This window comes from Crocuta crocuta, unplaced genomic scaffold (assembly GCF_008692635.1).
Source record: "Crocuta crocuta isolate KB4526 unplaced genomic scaffold, BGI_CrCroc_1.0 scaffold61, whole genome shotgun sequence".
In the NCBI taxonomy this organism is placed as follows: Eukaryota; Metazoa; Chordata; class Mammalia; order Carnivora; family Hyaenidae; genus Crocuta; species Crocuta crocuta.
In genome coordinates, this window is record NW_027528369.1 from 9,689,011 (window position 1) to 9,703,544 (window position 14,534).

The window sequence follows — 14,534 nt, forward strand, 5'->3', positions numbered from 1 at the left end:
CGCATGGTCCCGCCCACTCCGAGGCCCCGCCCCTTCCGCCCGCGAGCCTCGCCGGATCCCGCTCTTCCGGCCCGACGGCACCGCTGACTAGCCCACGCTCAGCCAATCACACGGCGCCTTCTAGGTATGTGCCCTCATCTGACGGCTGATTGGCCCCTGGCGGCACGGGCTCGAAGTCAGGGGGTCGACAGGTCGGGCCGGGGGGTGGGGTTTGGAGGGAAAGTGTAGAACTCCAGCCCCCGGGCGGTGCGAACTTCTGTCCGCTTCTCCGGCCCTGCATGGAGGGGAGGCGGCGTGGCGCTTTCAGGCCTCCGGTTCCGACGGAGCGNNNNCCCCCGCCCCTTTAGTATTTTCATGCCGACTGGAACACCCCGTGAATCCAGTTTGCCCAAACCAGCACGGGTAACTAGCCCTGATGGGCGGCACCCCGATATGCTGCCGCCCAGCCCTGGAGCGAACAGGATGCGCCCAGGCGCTGCTCGGGCTTCTGGCCCCGCTGCTCAGCTGTGAGGGTCAGGGCTGCACTTGGAGCCGGTGCCCACTCGCGTGCTCTCTTGGCTGGCATCCGAGCTCACTGGGCGGTGCCCCTGCCATAGGAGCTGCCACGTAGTTCGGACATCACTGCTGCATGTGCGTTGTGTGTATACATAGTGTTATTGGGCTACTAGCTAACGACAAAGCTGTCCAGGAATCTCGCCACTAACCTAGCATCGTACTCACAGCTCGCTTGTGTCTGCCTGCCTGCCGCGGGGGTCTCCATTCTCCTGAGCCGACGGGAACGTCGCTGCAGCACAGAAGACAGCTGGGGCACGGTCTTGCTGTCTCCTGTCAAGAATAGCTCCTCGCTGCCCCCGTGCCTCCCCCTCCCCAGGAATGGCTAGAAGGTCTCACACACACCAGCTTTATTGAGGATGTGGCAGGCAAAAGCCTATTACTCACAAAATTGATCTAACTGTATCGCCAAGCCATTTGGCAATATTTACCAAACCTAAACGTCTGAATGAATAGCCTGTAACCAAGCAGTTCCTTGCGCCGGTATACACGCCAAAGAAATAAGAACTTGGTCCACCAGAAGCCACGGACAGAGCCAGCCACATCTTTGAGAACCTTGTGACTACAAAAGCCTGTGTTGTTGCTTTATAACCCAGGAAACAACCCAGAAGTTGTGACTTTTTGTTTTGAAGTTTGTTATCACAGGATACCCTTGCCTGACTGACCCATGACAGGCACAGAAAAGGGGTTCTGCAAAGCTAAATCGCGTGGGTTGGATAAAAACATGATTTAAAAATCTTTTTTTCAGGGGCACCAGGGTGGCTGTCTGGATAAGTGTCCAACTTCAGCTCGGGTCATGATCTCGTGGTTCATGGGTTCGAGCCCTGTGTCAGGCTCTGTACAGACAGCTCAGAGCCTGGAGCCTGCTTTGAGTTCTGTGTTTGTATGTCTCTCTCTCTGTGCCTCTCCCTGGCTCACATTCTGTCTGTCTCTCTCTCTCTCTCAAAAATTAAAAAAAAAAAAAAAAAATTGAAAATTAAAAAAATTTTTTTCAAACTTTTTAAAATTTTATTTAATAGTTTTTTATTTTTGAGACTGAGAGAGACAGAGCATGAGTGGGGGAGGGGCACAGAAAGACACAATCTGAAACCGGCTCCAGGCTCTGAGCTGTCAGCAAAGAGCCCAATGCGGGGCTCGAAGTCAGGAACTGCGAGATCATGGCCTGAGCCGAAGTCGGATGCCTAACCGACTGAGCCACCCGGGCACCCCTCACACTTTTCTTTTTAAGTAAGCTTGGCGCCCAGCGCAGAACCCAACACGGGGCTTGAACTCAGGACCCTGAGATCAAGATTCAGACTTAACCAACTGAGCCACCCATGTGCCCCCAAACTTTTTAAAGTAACGTGGGGCTCAAACTCACAACCCCGAGATCAAGAGTCGCATGCTCATGTCCCTCATTGGAAACACTATGGGGGTCTCTTCAAGTATCCCTTCCCAGCCCAGTCTGGGTCAAGGTCATGCCAGGTGCCACGGACTCCTGCAGTAGGTGTTGTGCTCCCTGGAGCACAGAACTCACTTTTTCACCCAAACTGGGGCCCTGCATGTGCGGGTCATTCTGTGCAGGTCTCCTGCCCCACATCCTTCCCTTCCTTGTGGAGCCGCAGGCTCCAGCATCACCCCTGCCTCTCCCTGCCTCCCACCGCACCATTCTAGAGTTCTCTCTTCTGTGAGATCTCAGACCCTTGGTCTCCCTTTCCTTCTCCCTCACCGTGTCCTGCACTCTGCCCGGAGATGCTGCCGCCCCCACCGTCCTCACCATCCGAGCGCCCTAAAAGGGACGCGGGCCAAGCCAGACAACCAGACTCAGGAGGAGTTTGTTCATTTCCAGATGCCTGTCACTGTCTCAGCCCAGCACCAAGGACCCATGTCCTAGTGCCTGCCATGCGAGGAGTGTGTCCTCTAGGAGGGGCTCCACGCCAGGTCTCCCCGCACCCCCGGCGCCCTGGGAGGCTGCTCCCAACAGAACTGTGGAGTGTCAGCAGGGCAGAGAAGCTCCGTGGTGATGAGGGCCATCCACCCGGGGTCTGAAGCCTCTGTCCCCACCCCAGGTCCTGGAAGGAGCCTGAGAAGAGGACAGGAAGCGGGTCTAGGTACTCCCTTGCTCCAGTCCACAGGGGTCCCCAGCAGCCGCTCTCTGGATGACAGTCTGCAAAGGGCTGACCAGCCCATCCCCTCCTCTGCTGCCTGGGCTCCCAGGTGGGGACGGCAGCGGCCCTGAGCCAGTGTCTGGGCAGCTGTTGTCCAGAGAGTGATCACAGAGCTCTGCTGCGGTGGGCCCAGGGCTGAGCCACTAACCGGTGGGAGCCCCGAGGCCGAGTTCGGCCCAGCAGGAGGCCCAGACGACGACTCAGATCCACTCCCCGGGCCAGGCCTGTTCTAACCCGAATCCCAAGGCAGCCTCCCACCTCCACCAGCAGCCCCTTCTCAGCTCGGCAGCCAGGGCTCCTGGGGGCTCCGAGTTCGAGAGCCAGGCCTCCCTCTGCCCGGGGACACCATGTGCCTGTGTGGACGCAAGCACACACGTGTGCATACACAGACCCACACATGATGCACACGGTGTATCTGTGGTATTAAAATATAGCGAGGAGTATTAGGAAAAAAATCTAAAAAGACTCTTTGGAGGGAAATGGTAACAAAAGCTGAGTGAAAGAAGCCAGTATGTGGGGCACCTGGATGGCCCAGTCGGTTGAGCGTCCGACTTTGCCTCAGGTCATGAGCTCGCGGTTCGTGGGTTCGAGCCCCGAGTCGGGCTCTGTGCTGAGAGCTAGCTCAGGTCACCGCAGGAGAGCAGGACCATCAGGGAAGGGGAGGCCGGGTCCGCTTCTCAGGCCTCCCTCTAGGGCACCCCAACATATGAGGGGAGTCCACTACCCCTCCCCCTCTGGTTCTGCTCCCCAAGAAGCACCCGTTCCTCCCAATGCTGAACCTCCCACACAAGGCCGCTGGGTGAGGGAAGGCAGTCTTCCAGCACCCACAGACTTTCAAGTCGTGCCAGCTGGGGTCACACGTGGAGGCAGACACCCAAACCCCCAGCACAGGCCGGGCTGCAGAGAGCCCCACGATGGGGCACAGGGACATGTACCACACACACGGTGCCTGGCCAGGGCCCTGCCCGCACAGCCGCCCGCAGGGGAAGGACCAGGGGACCGGCGGGCCTAAGCCAGTGCCCAGGGAGGAGAGGGGAACCCTCCAGCCGAGTGGGAACAGAAGGTTCTTTTACGTCCTATATTAAATTCTTACGCTGTTCCTAAGATCACTGTCACAGAGAAAAAACCGGAAACATGGTCCTCAGCTGTGTGCCCACCACGGAGCAGACCCTGCCCTCTTCCATCCAGCCGTTCTTACCCTGTTCTCAGAAAAGGCAAACTCTTTTCAAATTTAGCCTAAGAAGAATCCCATCGTGGCCCCCGCTCCCTCTGGGCCACCCCTCGGGGATGGGGACACATATCAGGCCAAGGTCAGGAGGGATGTGGAGACCTACCGTGGTCTGGATTCCAAGGGCTCACTTATCGCTTTGTTCCACAACAGGGAAAATTGAAACTTAGTAAATAAAAGATGTGAGAGGCACCCAGGGCCGCCCCCTCCCCCACCGCCAGGATCCAGCCCCCTCCTTCGGCCCTCAGCCCCCCACCTCATGTTGCTTATAGCTCTAGATCACATCCCGCCCAAAAAGACAATTACAAAGCACACAATAAGATTTCAAAAGCTGGTTTATGGAGAAACAGCCCCACAAGGTCCCGCCCAGGTAACCACGCTGGGCGCAGGCTCACGGCAGCGGCTTCCTGGGGGCACGGCCCTGCAGCGTCCCAGCTCCAGCCCACCCTACCCCAGAGCAGATGCCGGGGAGGGGCGGCAGCTCCCCGCTCCTCACCTGTGGCGCTCAGGCCGTGGGACTTCAGGATCAAGCGGCACGATGTTTCTTCTCCAAGTAGGCTATGTGATCTCAAATAACAACCAAAAATAAAATTAGACTAAAAAAGCACAGGTTCCGACCCCTTCCTAGGTTTTGGCTGGTCTCCCTGTGAGCACAGAAAGGCCCCAGCCTTGGTGTCGTCGCCGGTCACCCATGCCTCCCGACAGCTGGCCTGCAGGCCACCAAGCACTCAGTAATTTGGCACTATCCCGTCCCCGTGCACAGCGTCAGGCAAACCGACGGCGTCACGGCTTTCTCTACTCACTCAACGCTTCTGAGAACGCGTAGCCAGGTTACATTCCAGGGCTCCCAGATGCAAAGACGAGAAGGGTGACGTAGTCAGCACCGGGACTGGCCGTGGACTGGGGTGCGCCAGCCTCAAGCCAGGGAGGTCTCCACAAGAACAGGCCCACAAGCCTTCCTGACACTTGGAGCACGGAGGCAGATGGGGTGAGAGGTCAACACACAGCAGGGCAGCCCCCTCAAAGCACCGAGTCTACACAGGGCGCTCATCCTGGACACATCAGACACCGCAGGCACGAGAGGCTCAGAGAGCCCAAGATTCCCGCAACCACGTTAGCCAAGTAAGGGGACTATAGCAGGGTCCTCCCTGTCACTGCTCGCGGGCACTACGAGGTGACCACACCTCGGTGTGAGACACCCGCACAACCCACAGATGGAAACTCAGCCCCGAGCACGGCAGCCGTCAGGGCACAGAGGACCAGCTGGCTGACGGAGGGGCCGTGCCTGACTGGGCCGCAGCAGTAAGCTGTGCCGGCTTCTCAGGGAAAGAGGAGGTCAGCGGCGGCGGCTCCACACGAGGCGGGAACGCAGGTCCGGCCTGCTCCTTCCCCTAGCCCACCGTGACAGCCCTCTGCCCCCCGCCTCGGCCAGGAGGAATGCCGGGGGTACAGGCACCCACCCCAGCCACCTGGCTCAGGACAGGAGGGGAAAGTGGCTGCGCCCTGAGCAACAGTCACAGGAGCCAGCTGCCCAGACGAAGGGACCAAGGGGTGAGGCCAGGAAAGGAGGCTCTGTCTGGACCGTGGGAGGGAAGATTCTGGAACTGCCACCACGCAAGGCCTCCAAACCCGCTCCCCAGCAGGAGACACTGCATCTGAGCTGGTGGGCCAGCATAACCAGAGGGGCCACCAGACCCGAGTCATACAGCCAAGAAATCAAGGCCATTTTCAACAGCGTCATGCAGAGAACCTTCAGCCCCAACACAGAGGAATCCAGAGACTCGCATCTGAAATCTCCAATCACGTCCTTCCCGGTCAAGTTCAGGACAGCACGTGCGCAGGTCACACAGAGGCGCACCTGAGACTCTTACCACTACAAAGCACAACAGACTCCCTGGCGTCACGGCAGCTCAGCAGCGAGGGACGGTGGCGCCAACCAGGGGGAAACGTCCGAAGACCAACCCAGATCCAACTGCTACCTTCCCCCAGTCACACCACATGGGGGTAGGCGGTCCCTAAATTGGGTCATTCAGGTTCCTTTTTGGGACCAGCTTTATCAAAATCCCAGCTGCCTTTAGGCCTCCAACCACGTCTTTCTTCAGCCTTTCTGAATCCTCAGTTGCAACCAGTTAAGGGGCCGGAAGCGGCCCTGACGAGTGGGGTGCACACTGTGCCGCAAGGGACGCCTGCGGGGGCCGCTCTGCACGGACCCTGACACTCACCTACGAGCCGGAAACCAGAACCAGCCCAGATGTGCCAAGTGGGAAACAACACGTACTCGGCCCCCGGCTACGTAGGTGACAAGCCCTCACCGTCCAGCACCGCGGGCCCTGCCTGGCACCACCCAGGCCGCTGCCTGCGCTTCGGCCCCATAGTCCCTCAGGGCCCCACCCGACGCCAGAGACGCCAGTGTGAATGCCACCAATGGCCACTACCAGTGAAAACCCCCCAGAGGCCTGCGCTCCAGAGGCAGATCCCACCGTCTGCGTTTGCGGCTGGTTTTTCATCAGAAAGGCTCATCTTCAATCTGAGTGGACTCTCAGGACGAGCGAAGGCTTGGACGGAGCAGCCTCGGAACGAGCCTCGGGGCGAGCCGCAGGCCTGGACCAAGTGTGAAGCGCAGCGGCCGCACACCCAGCGGGCCTTGCCCTGTGCTCCCAAGGCTTCACAGCGTGGTCACCGCCACCGCCGCACGGGAGCAGCACGAGGGGGTGGGGGCGGGGACACTGGGAGGCTTGGCCTGCGGAGCCAGGAACACGGACCACGCCCCCGCCTGCCGGCAGGTCCCACCAGAAGGATGTGGGGGGCGCGTCGCATCAGAGCCGGCCAGGAAAGGCCCCCCCACTTCTCCGCTTGCCTCCTTCCCGCGTCGGTGTCTGGACAGAACCTCCTAGGTCTGCCTATGAGAGGCCATGCCCCAGAGCTCATCAATTCTATGATGCTGGGAAGCAAAGGAAGTTCAAAGTTGCCAAATGTGCTGAAGCTAGAGCAATAGGGATTTTTTATTTAAAAAAGAAAAAAAAAAAAAAAAAGGCCAGTCAGGGAGAAAGTCGTCGTCAGGAAAACAGGATCTGTTTCATGGGGCGGCTCAGGCTGGTCTCTACGTGAAGGCACCACAAGCTGCCCCATTTCCTGGGGTCCCTGGCCCCCTGCACGAGGGCGCAGCACAGTCCACCCAGCAAGGACGAGCCACAGGCAGGGAGACAGGTGTGCCCCCGCCCCGGAAGGGGAGCACGGTGACCGTGCTCTGCAGGCTGGGGGCGGAGTAGAGCTAGTTGTTGGGGGCCTACGTGCAGCAGGGCTCTGCTCTTCAGGAGACGCTAAGATCGGCAGGGACCTCACAACAGCGGGTCCCCAGATGCGGGTGTCGCACACCACCACCGGAAGCGTCCGTGGTCAGGGCCTCCACCCTGGAGGATCCCGAGAGGCCCTGGTCTCCGAAGTGCATTCCACATGCATGGGGTGACTCTTCTGGAAAGTTGCCCTGTTACCCGCAAAGGGGCTCCCAAGTCCTCTTTTGCAACCGCTCTGCTGTTTTTACACGTCCAAGAACAGCACCCGTGCGTGCTAAGCAACTGGGAGAAGGTAGGGCTGGTTCAGGTGTGGCCCTGCAGATTGCTGAAGAAGGTTCTGGGACAAGTGGCTCAACTCAGGGCCTGACGCCACCAGAGCATGTGCAGGAGGTGGGCGGGGGTGTGCAAACAAATGCCCTGCCTCAAATTGGCTGCAGCCAAGGTCTGGATTCTAAAGCTGGAGGGAGGCCAGGGCCTCCCAGCTGCCCGAAGGCCCCCCATGACGGTCCCTGCTGACCCCACAGTGCCGATTCACAAACAGATCAGAGGTGAAATGCTTCTGTCCAAATTCCAAGCAAGTTAGTAAACACACAGGAATTCAGTCCAGGGTTCTGGCCCGACACACCTGCCCCCACAGAGCCCCCTTTCTGCACACACTCACCCCACCCAGGCTGCAGGACGCTCAGCTCGCAGAGGCCCTCGCCCCGGACCCTTGCCAGCCCACAGCCACAGTCACTCGCCTCACACGATCCCGATCACTGGCCCCGGTGTCACTCTGGCTGACCCTAGAAAATGACCAGCAGGCCAAGGCCCAGCCCAGTTTGTCCAGCTGAGCCGCTCACAGAGCTGTGCAGCCCCCGCCACCCGACAGTTCTGTCCTGGGCCCTTCTTCCTGTGAGACATGCTCAGTCGGCCTTCCCATGAGCTACTAGCACGGGCACACATCGCACACTCTACAGAGTTTTGGGGTGGCTGGGCCGAGACTCCTACGAGGTGGGTGCTGTGGTCAGAAGGCTGAATCTCCACAGTGCATGCTGCTTCCCATCCCGGCGGCAGGGTCCAGGGCCCCGGGAGCCGCCCGCAGGAAGTGGCCCATCAGGACGTCAGTGACTGGATGTTCTTCAGCATCTCCTCGAAAGCCTGCGGGGACGGCGCCTCTGCGTTCCGGAAGGTGGCCCTCACCCTGCTGTACAGGCTGAAGGACTTCAGCTCCAGCCAGATGAACCCGAAGCGGTCCTCGTCGAACAGGATGAAGACCCCAGGGGTGCGCTCAGGGCTGGTAAAGCCGTGGCCGGCGATGAGGCCCGTGCCGTAAAAACTGAACAAAGACAAGAGGGAAAGCGCAGGGGGTGGGAGTGAGAGGGGCCGGGAAGGAGCGCTCTGGGCCCCAGTCCCACCCTGTCCCCTGTGCTTCTGCAGCACCCCCCACCCCACCCCCGTACCCCCACTGGCCCCTCTTCCCGGCCAGCAGGAAGCTACAGGCTGCAGTGCCCACGAGAGCCCATCTTGTCCGGACCACCAAGCAACTTCAACTGCCCAGTGCACCAAACCACAAGCCGACGGTCGGGATCACCGGGCTAAAGGAAGAGGGTCTCCGGCAGCCCCAGCATGTACAGCTGTCCCGAAGGACACCTTCACAAAGCTGCCCCAGATAACCAGTCTTAATTCCCCAAACGGTTACGTTAGCACGTCAACGACTCAAACGCAATCAATAAAGACTTCTTGTCACAACCGTCATGAACCCAGCAGGCAGAACTTCCAGATGCCCATAAGGCCAAGTTTCAAGCCTCGAGACTAATGTATGACACATTTACGTCTTCCTTGCCAAGAAGCCGGTGCTCCTACAGATAGATAACAGGGAGCTGGAGGCTGGGCCCATCTGCCACCTCCCTCCACCACGCCGGGGCTCCCCTGGGGGGAGAGGAGAGCAGGCCTGTGCCTGAAGGCGTGCACAGGAGGGGGTCTGGAGGGATCTCACGTGGGGAGGCCAGGTGATACCTGCTGAGCTTAGGACATCCGGAGGCCGGAAGCCGTGTCCGGCACTGGTGTGGCGGCAAAGCCTCACAGACACCCGAAACCAGTGGGAGGGACCACGGCATGCCCTCCCAGGTCACAGGGCCCGTGTCCCGCGTCTCCACCCCAGGGCTGGCCTCAGAGCACCCTGGTGAGCCACAGCTGGGCCACGGGGTGCTGTGAGCTTCCCGTTTCCTAAGGACAGCAGAGCCCTCATCTTTCACAACCTTTAAAAAATTCACATCAGTTGAAATTCCATTGGAACACGATTTGTACGTCTCCTCCAGGAAAACCCAAACTCAGCCACTTTGGTGACAAACTGACTTTTTCCCAGTTCGAGACAGGAGCACACAGGCTGACCCCTGCCCAGGCTCCTGGCACAGGGCTCCTGAAACCCGTGTAAATCCTCAGGGGACTAGGACACCAGGAGGTGACTCCGGTGGCCCAGCGTGGCTGGTGGTAGAAGCCTGGAGTCCTCAGCTGCTCGGCCATCCCCCAGAGAGGGGTGTGGGCTGCAGACAGAGTTAATGATCGACCAGGCCTACGGGATAAAGCCTCCAGAACAACCCTAAGTATGGGGTTCCGGGGGCTCCCAGGTGGGGGAACAGGCCCACCCCAACCCCAGGGCGGGTCGGAGCCCACACATCTCTTCGTCTGTCATCTACATCCTTTGTCACCACCTTCGACAAGATGCTGAATGTAGTGCTTCCCTGACTCCTGTCCCAGCACATTAATTGAACATGAGGAGGGGGATCACAGAATCTCCGACCTACAGCTGGCCAAGCGGAAGCACGGTAACAACGTGGACTTGTGATGAGCAGCTGAGGGGGCAGGGCAGCCTTGCAGGGTCTGACATCGTCCTGAGTGGACAGTGTGAAGACCAAGTGAGGGGCAGACATGAGGCTAGCGTCCTGGAGGACTTCCTGCAGGTGCGGGGCACTGGGTGCTCAGAGCCCATCTAGCCGCCCAGCCCACGCAGACACCGGTCCTCCTCGGGGAGCTCAGTGCCCTGTCCACACTCCGGTGGGCGTGTGAAGTGCCGGCCAGATGGTCCAGGGGTCAAGGAAACAGACCTCTGCACAAAACTGGACACACATGAAGGCCAAGCAGCTGTGATGCCAGGAGACAGGTCATTCCCTCAACACGTCCCCTAGGACAATGGTCCAGGAGAACTTCCTGCAATGATGGAACATTCTAGACCTGCACTGCCCAGCATGCCTGTGGCTGCTGGCTAGGGAAGCAGCCCATGCGACTGGGGACCCGAGTCTGTGGTCTCGTCCACCTGAGGTCATCGAAGCTCCAGCAGCCCTGAAGGACAGGGCAGGGCCTGGGACAAAACCTGAAGACCGTGAGTCAAGCAAAGAGCAAGCCGGCCCAGCATCAGGAACCTCGGCTCTGTGGGGAGGACAGTGTGATGCTGGCCCTTTGCACAGGCGTTGGGCCAGGAGGGAAACCAGAGGAAGAAACGAAGGGCCGGCGCTACAGTGTGTTCAGGAGACAGAGGGCGACCCCAACAGGCCTCCTCTGCAAGGACATCCAGGTGAAGTCAAGCCGGCTTCTAGGGGCGCAGGTGCGGGAGAGCCCCCTGCTGACCCGCCACCTTCGACGCCGCCTGCAGACTCACCTGTCCACCCTTCACCTGACTGACTCGGCAACGCAAGGCATCTGAGAGGAGGCCTCACAGCTGGTGGTTCTAATAAGCCCCACTGAGGGCTCCCCGATGTCTGAGATGTGGCTGCACAGACACTCGGGCCCGAGTTGGGACCCAGATGGAGGTGTTGGAGGCTCCGCGCCCAATGCAGCCAGCTCCCCGCTGGCCCCACAGCCCGTCTCCGGGCCGGGTGGGCAGGCGGGGCTCCCCGGAAGGCCCGGCGCGGCCGCCCTGGCATCCTTACCACATCCGGCAGGTGCGGGGGTAGTCCTCATTCCGCGAGCTCACACCCACGGGCAACACGAACGGCTGCCCCTGCCCAGACTGGGCGGGCTGCTCGGGCGCAGGCGCCGCCTCGGCCACCGCCTCTCCATCCACAGGCTCCCCGCCCTTCTCGGCAGGCAGCTCCACGCCGGGCTGGGGCTCCCGGGGGCTCTGCGGGCCGTGGCCCTCACCGTCCTGGGCCCCGCTCTCCTGCCGCTGCTGCTCCTGGCGCACCTGCTCCCGAACCCCCAGGACGATGCGGGACAGCTCGGTGAAGCTGCGGAGGCTCTCCACGTCGGGCAGCTGGATGCGGTGCATGAGGTCGATCTCCACCGTCTGCTGCCCAGCAGGGATGTTGGGGTCACCCTGAGGAGCGAGCGGGCGGTCGTCAGGGGGCTCAGAGCCCGGCAGGGACACACTGCAGGTCCCCAGCTCAGAGCACGCCTCTGGCCGAAGGAGCTGCCCCAGCGTTCCTATGGACTTGGCTGCAACCCCCTATGGAGTAAGAACGTCTCAGAAGCCGTAAAAACCAAGTGCCTACGGCATGCCACCCGTCTGCGAAGGGGTCTTTGAAAACAGGCCCGTGACAGCATCCAAGGGACCCTGTGCGGTGCGCAGGCCCCTGCCTGGTGTGAAAAACTCCCCGTCTGGAGGAGCTAAGACTGGACTTAAGACTAAGACTGGGGCACCTGGGTGGCTCAGTGGGTTAAGCGTTTCTTGGTTTTGGCTCAGATCGTGATCTCTCAGTCATAAGATCAAGCCCCACCATGGGCTCCATGCTCAGCGTGGAGCCTGCTTAAGGATCTACTTTCTCTCCGTCTGACCCTCTCCCACTCTCTCTCTGAATGGAAAAAAAATAAAATCAAATATAAAACTGGGGCTCAGAAAAGTGCAGAAACCCTCCCAACCTGAACGCCAACCCAGACAGATCTGTGTGCCTGGGACGCAAACGCTCCCGAGCCTGCTCCCAGGTCGTCGTCCAGGCCCGGCCACTCTGCACGAGCCACGGGGCTGTGCTCTGCTCACAAAAATCCTCTCCAGAGCACAGGGACCCTGGCCAATCAGGACCCAAGAGGAGGCTCTGCGAGAACTGGCAGAGGCACTGCTCCCCAGGATGCTCCGGTGCACCTGTCGGGAAGGCACCCCGGCCACGCAAAGGACAGGGGAGCAGAGCGTGAACGGTGCCACTGGGGCAGGGGCAGCAGGGATGTGTCCAAGACCCCCTTCAGCTCCACACCCTCCGCCTGTGTTCACCAGCTGCTGAGGCAAGCGCGGGCGGTGGGAGCCCGCGTAGTAACACAGGGGTCTCCGATGTGGCCGCAGCCTACTGTCACCTGGGCACTCCTTCCTGGAGCCACGAACCCAGGCTGCCCTTCAGGGACCAGAATCTCTAGGGCCCAGCATCGATGTTTTCTCAACCTCTCAGGGGCCTCGGGCGTGCGGCCAGGACCGAGTGCCATGGGGCAGAGCCACCTTGGAAACACTCCAAATCCCCTGGAGGCCCTGTGAAATGCACATCCTGTTCAGCGGGCCTGGTTGGGCCCAACGACCAGCACCCCCAGCAAAGCCACGGGTCCAGAGCCCACCATGAGTAGCCAGGGCGGCACGGGACTCACCGTGATCTTCGTGCCCCGGGCTCGCTTCCCGTGGAAGCTGAGCATGACGATCTCCAGGCCGTGGCTGCCATAGGTGCCTTTGAAGAGGCCAGGTCTGATGAGGTCGTCCGGGTGGCTGGGCGGGAGGTAGATGCGGCGGTAGGTCAGGCAGTTGCTGTGGGGGGAACAGCAGGCTTGAGAGCAGCTCAGGGTCGGGGGAGGAGGGGAGGCAGAAGTCCAGAGCGTGCTCACCTCCCTGCCTAGTGACGGAGGGCGGGCAGGGCAGGGCGGCCCAGCACAGCCAGGGTTAGTTCCTCCCAGGCCAGTGGGGGGCAGGAGACACAGTCACCCCCTCAAAACACCCGCAGGACACATCTCACACTTTCTCAGATCCCACCATGGCTTACACTCTACCGGGCACTGCAGGGCAGTGGGGCGAGCAGAGCTCTCTGCAGAGAGGAGGGGATGCCGCTCCCGCTCTGTCATCCTGGCACAGGGAGCCGAGACTGAGAAGGGGGCATTTGCTGCACCCGGGGTTATGTCCAAGGGACCCAGGGACAGGGCTCCGGGCAGAGGCCAAGGCAGGGAGAGCAGCTAAGAGAGGAAGCCGCCTCCCCCAGCAGATGTGGGGAAACACCAGAGGCTCTGACGCACGGGCCAGGCTTGTCAGAGCAATGGCCGCCGGATGGGGATGGCGGTGACAGAGCAGACAGAAAACAGACACCAAGGTGGGGCGGGGTGGGGAGGATGGGAACTGTGCTCACAGCACCCACCGAAAGGGAGTCTGTATTCACACCACCCACAGAGGGGGGCTGCACTCAGAAACCATGATGGGGGACTAGGCTCACAGTACCCACGGAGGGGGCTGCACTCAGTATGCACAGGGAGGGACTGAGCTCAGTACCCATGGAGAGAGACTGCACTCAGTACCCAAAGAGGGACTGCACCCAGTACCCACGGAGGGGGCTGCACTCAGTATACATAGGGAGGGACTGCACTCAGTACCCACAGAACAGGGCTACACTCAGTACTCACAGAGAGAGACTGTACCCACGGAGAGGGACTGTGCTCAATACCCATGGAGACGGACTGCATTCAGTACCCATGGAATACGGCTGCACTCAGTAACGACAGAGAGGGACTATGCCCAGTACCCACAGAGCAGGGCTGCACTCACAGTACCCACAGAGGGGGCTGCACTCAGAATGCACAGGGAGGGACTGCACTCAGTACCCAGAGAGGGACTGCGCCCAGCGCCCCCGGAGCAGGGCTGTGCCCACAGCGCCCCCGGAGGCGGCTGCACTTACTCGTACTGACTAGTGTAGATAAACTTCATCAGGATGAGCTCCTGCATGTGCTCATGGAAAATGTCCTCCAGCGTCCGCCCCCACTCTTCCCTCAGCCACGTGCGGAATTCCTTCCAAGAGAACATGGTCATGAGAACCACATGGCGCACACGTAAGGCCGTTCCCCGTGGCACTGAGAGGATACACGCGGCATGTCGCAGCTTGGGCACACCTGGGCCACAGCCCCAGCGGGGTGGATGGGATGGAGAAGCAGGCTGGGAGGAGGAGGGGCCGACATCCTGGGGTCTCCCAGTACCCGGCCTCCCTCCGGTGGGGGTGAGTCGCCGGTGAAAGGTAAGGGGCTCTGGGCCCCACTTTCCCAAGCTTGAGGAAACGAGGACCGTGGGGTCCCTTCACACAAGGCTGGAGCCACAGCCCACGTCCCAGGCAGCAGCCATGTGAGCCTCACTTCCGTGGCCGCCCACGGGGTGTGCTGTCTGTCCAA

At 60.6% G+C, this 14,534-nt stretch overlaps 1 protein-coding gene across 6 annotated transcripts in view; it reads right to left on the minus strand.

Annotated features, from left to right (window-relative positions):
• Positions 1-4,244: 4,244 nt before the first annotated feature.
• Positions 4,245-14,534, minus strand: part of FBXO31 (F-box protein 31) — a 42,061-nt gene continuing 31,771 nt past the window's right edge. For all 6 annotated transcript variants that reach the window (XM_077754098.1, XM_077754096.1, XM_077754102.1 and 3 more), the window contains 4 exons: positions 14,051-14,160; positions 12,765-12,918; positions 11,129-11,514; positions 4,245-8,538 (listed from right to left, as the gene is read on the minus strand). In XM_077754098.1, the coding sequence (XP_077610224.1) occupies positions 8,316-8,538; positions 11,129-11,514; positions 12,765-12,918; positions 14,051-14,160 (873 nt within the window). In that variant the 3' untranslated portion in view covers positions 4,245-8,315. The remainder of the gene's footprint in view (positions 8,539-11,128; positions 11,515-12,764; positions 12,919-14,050; positions 14,161-14,534) is intronic.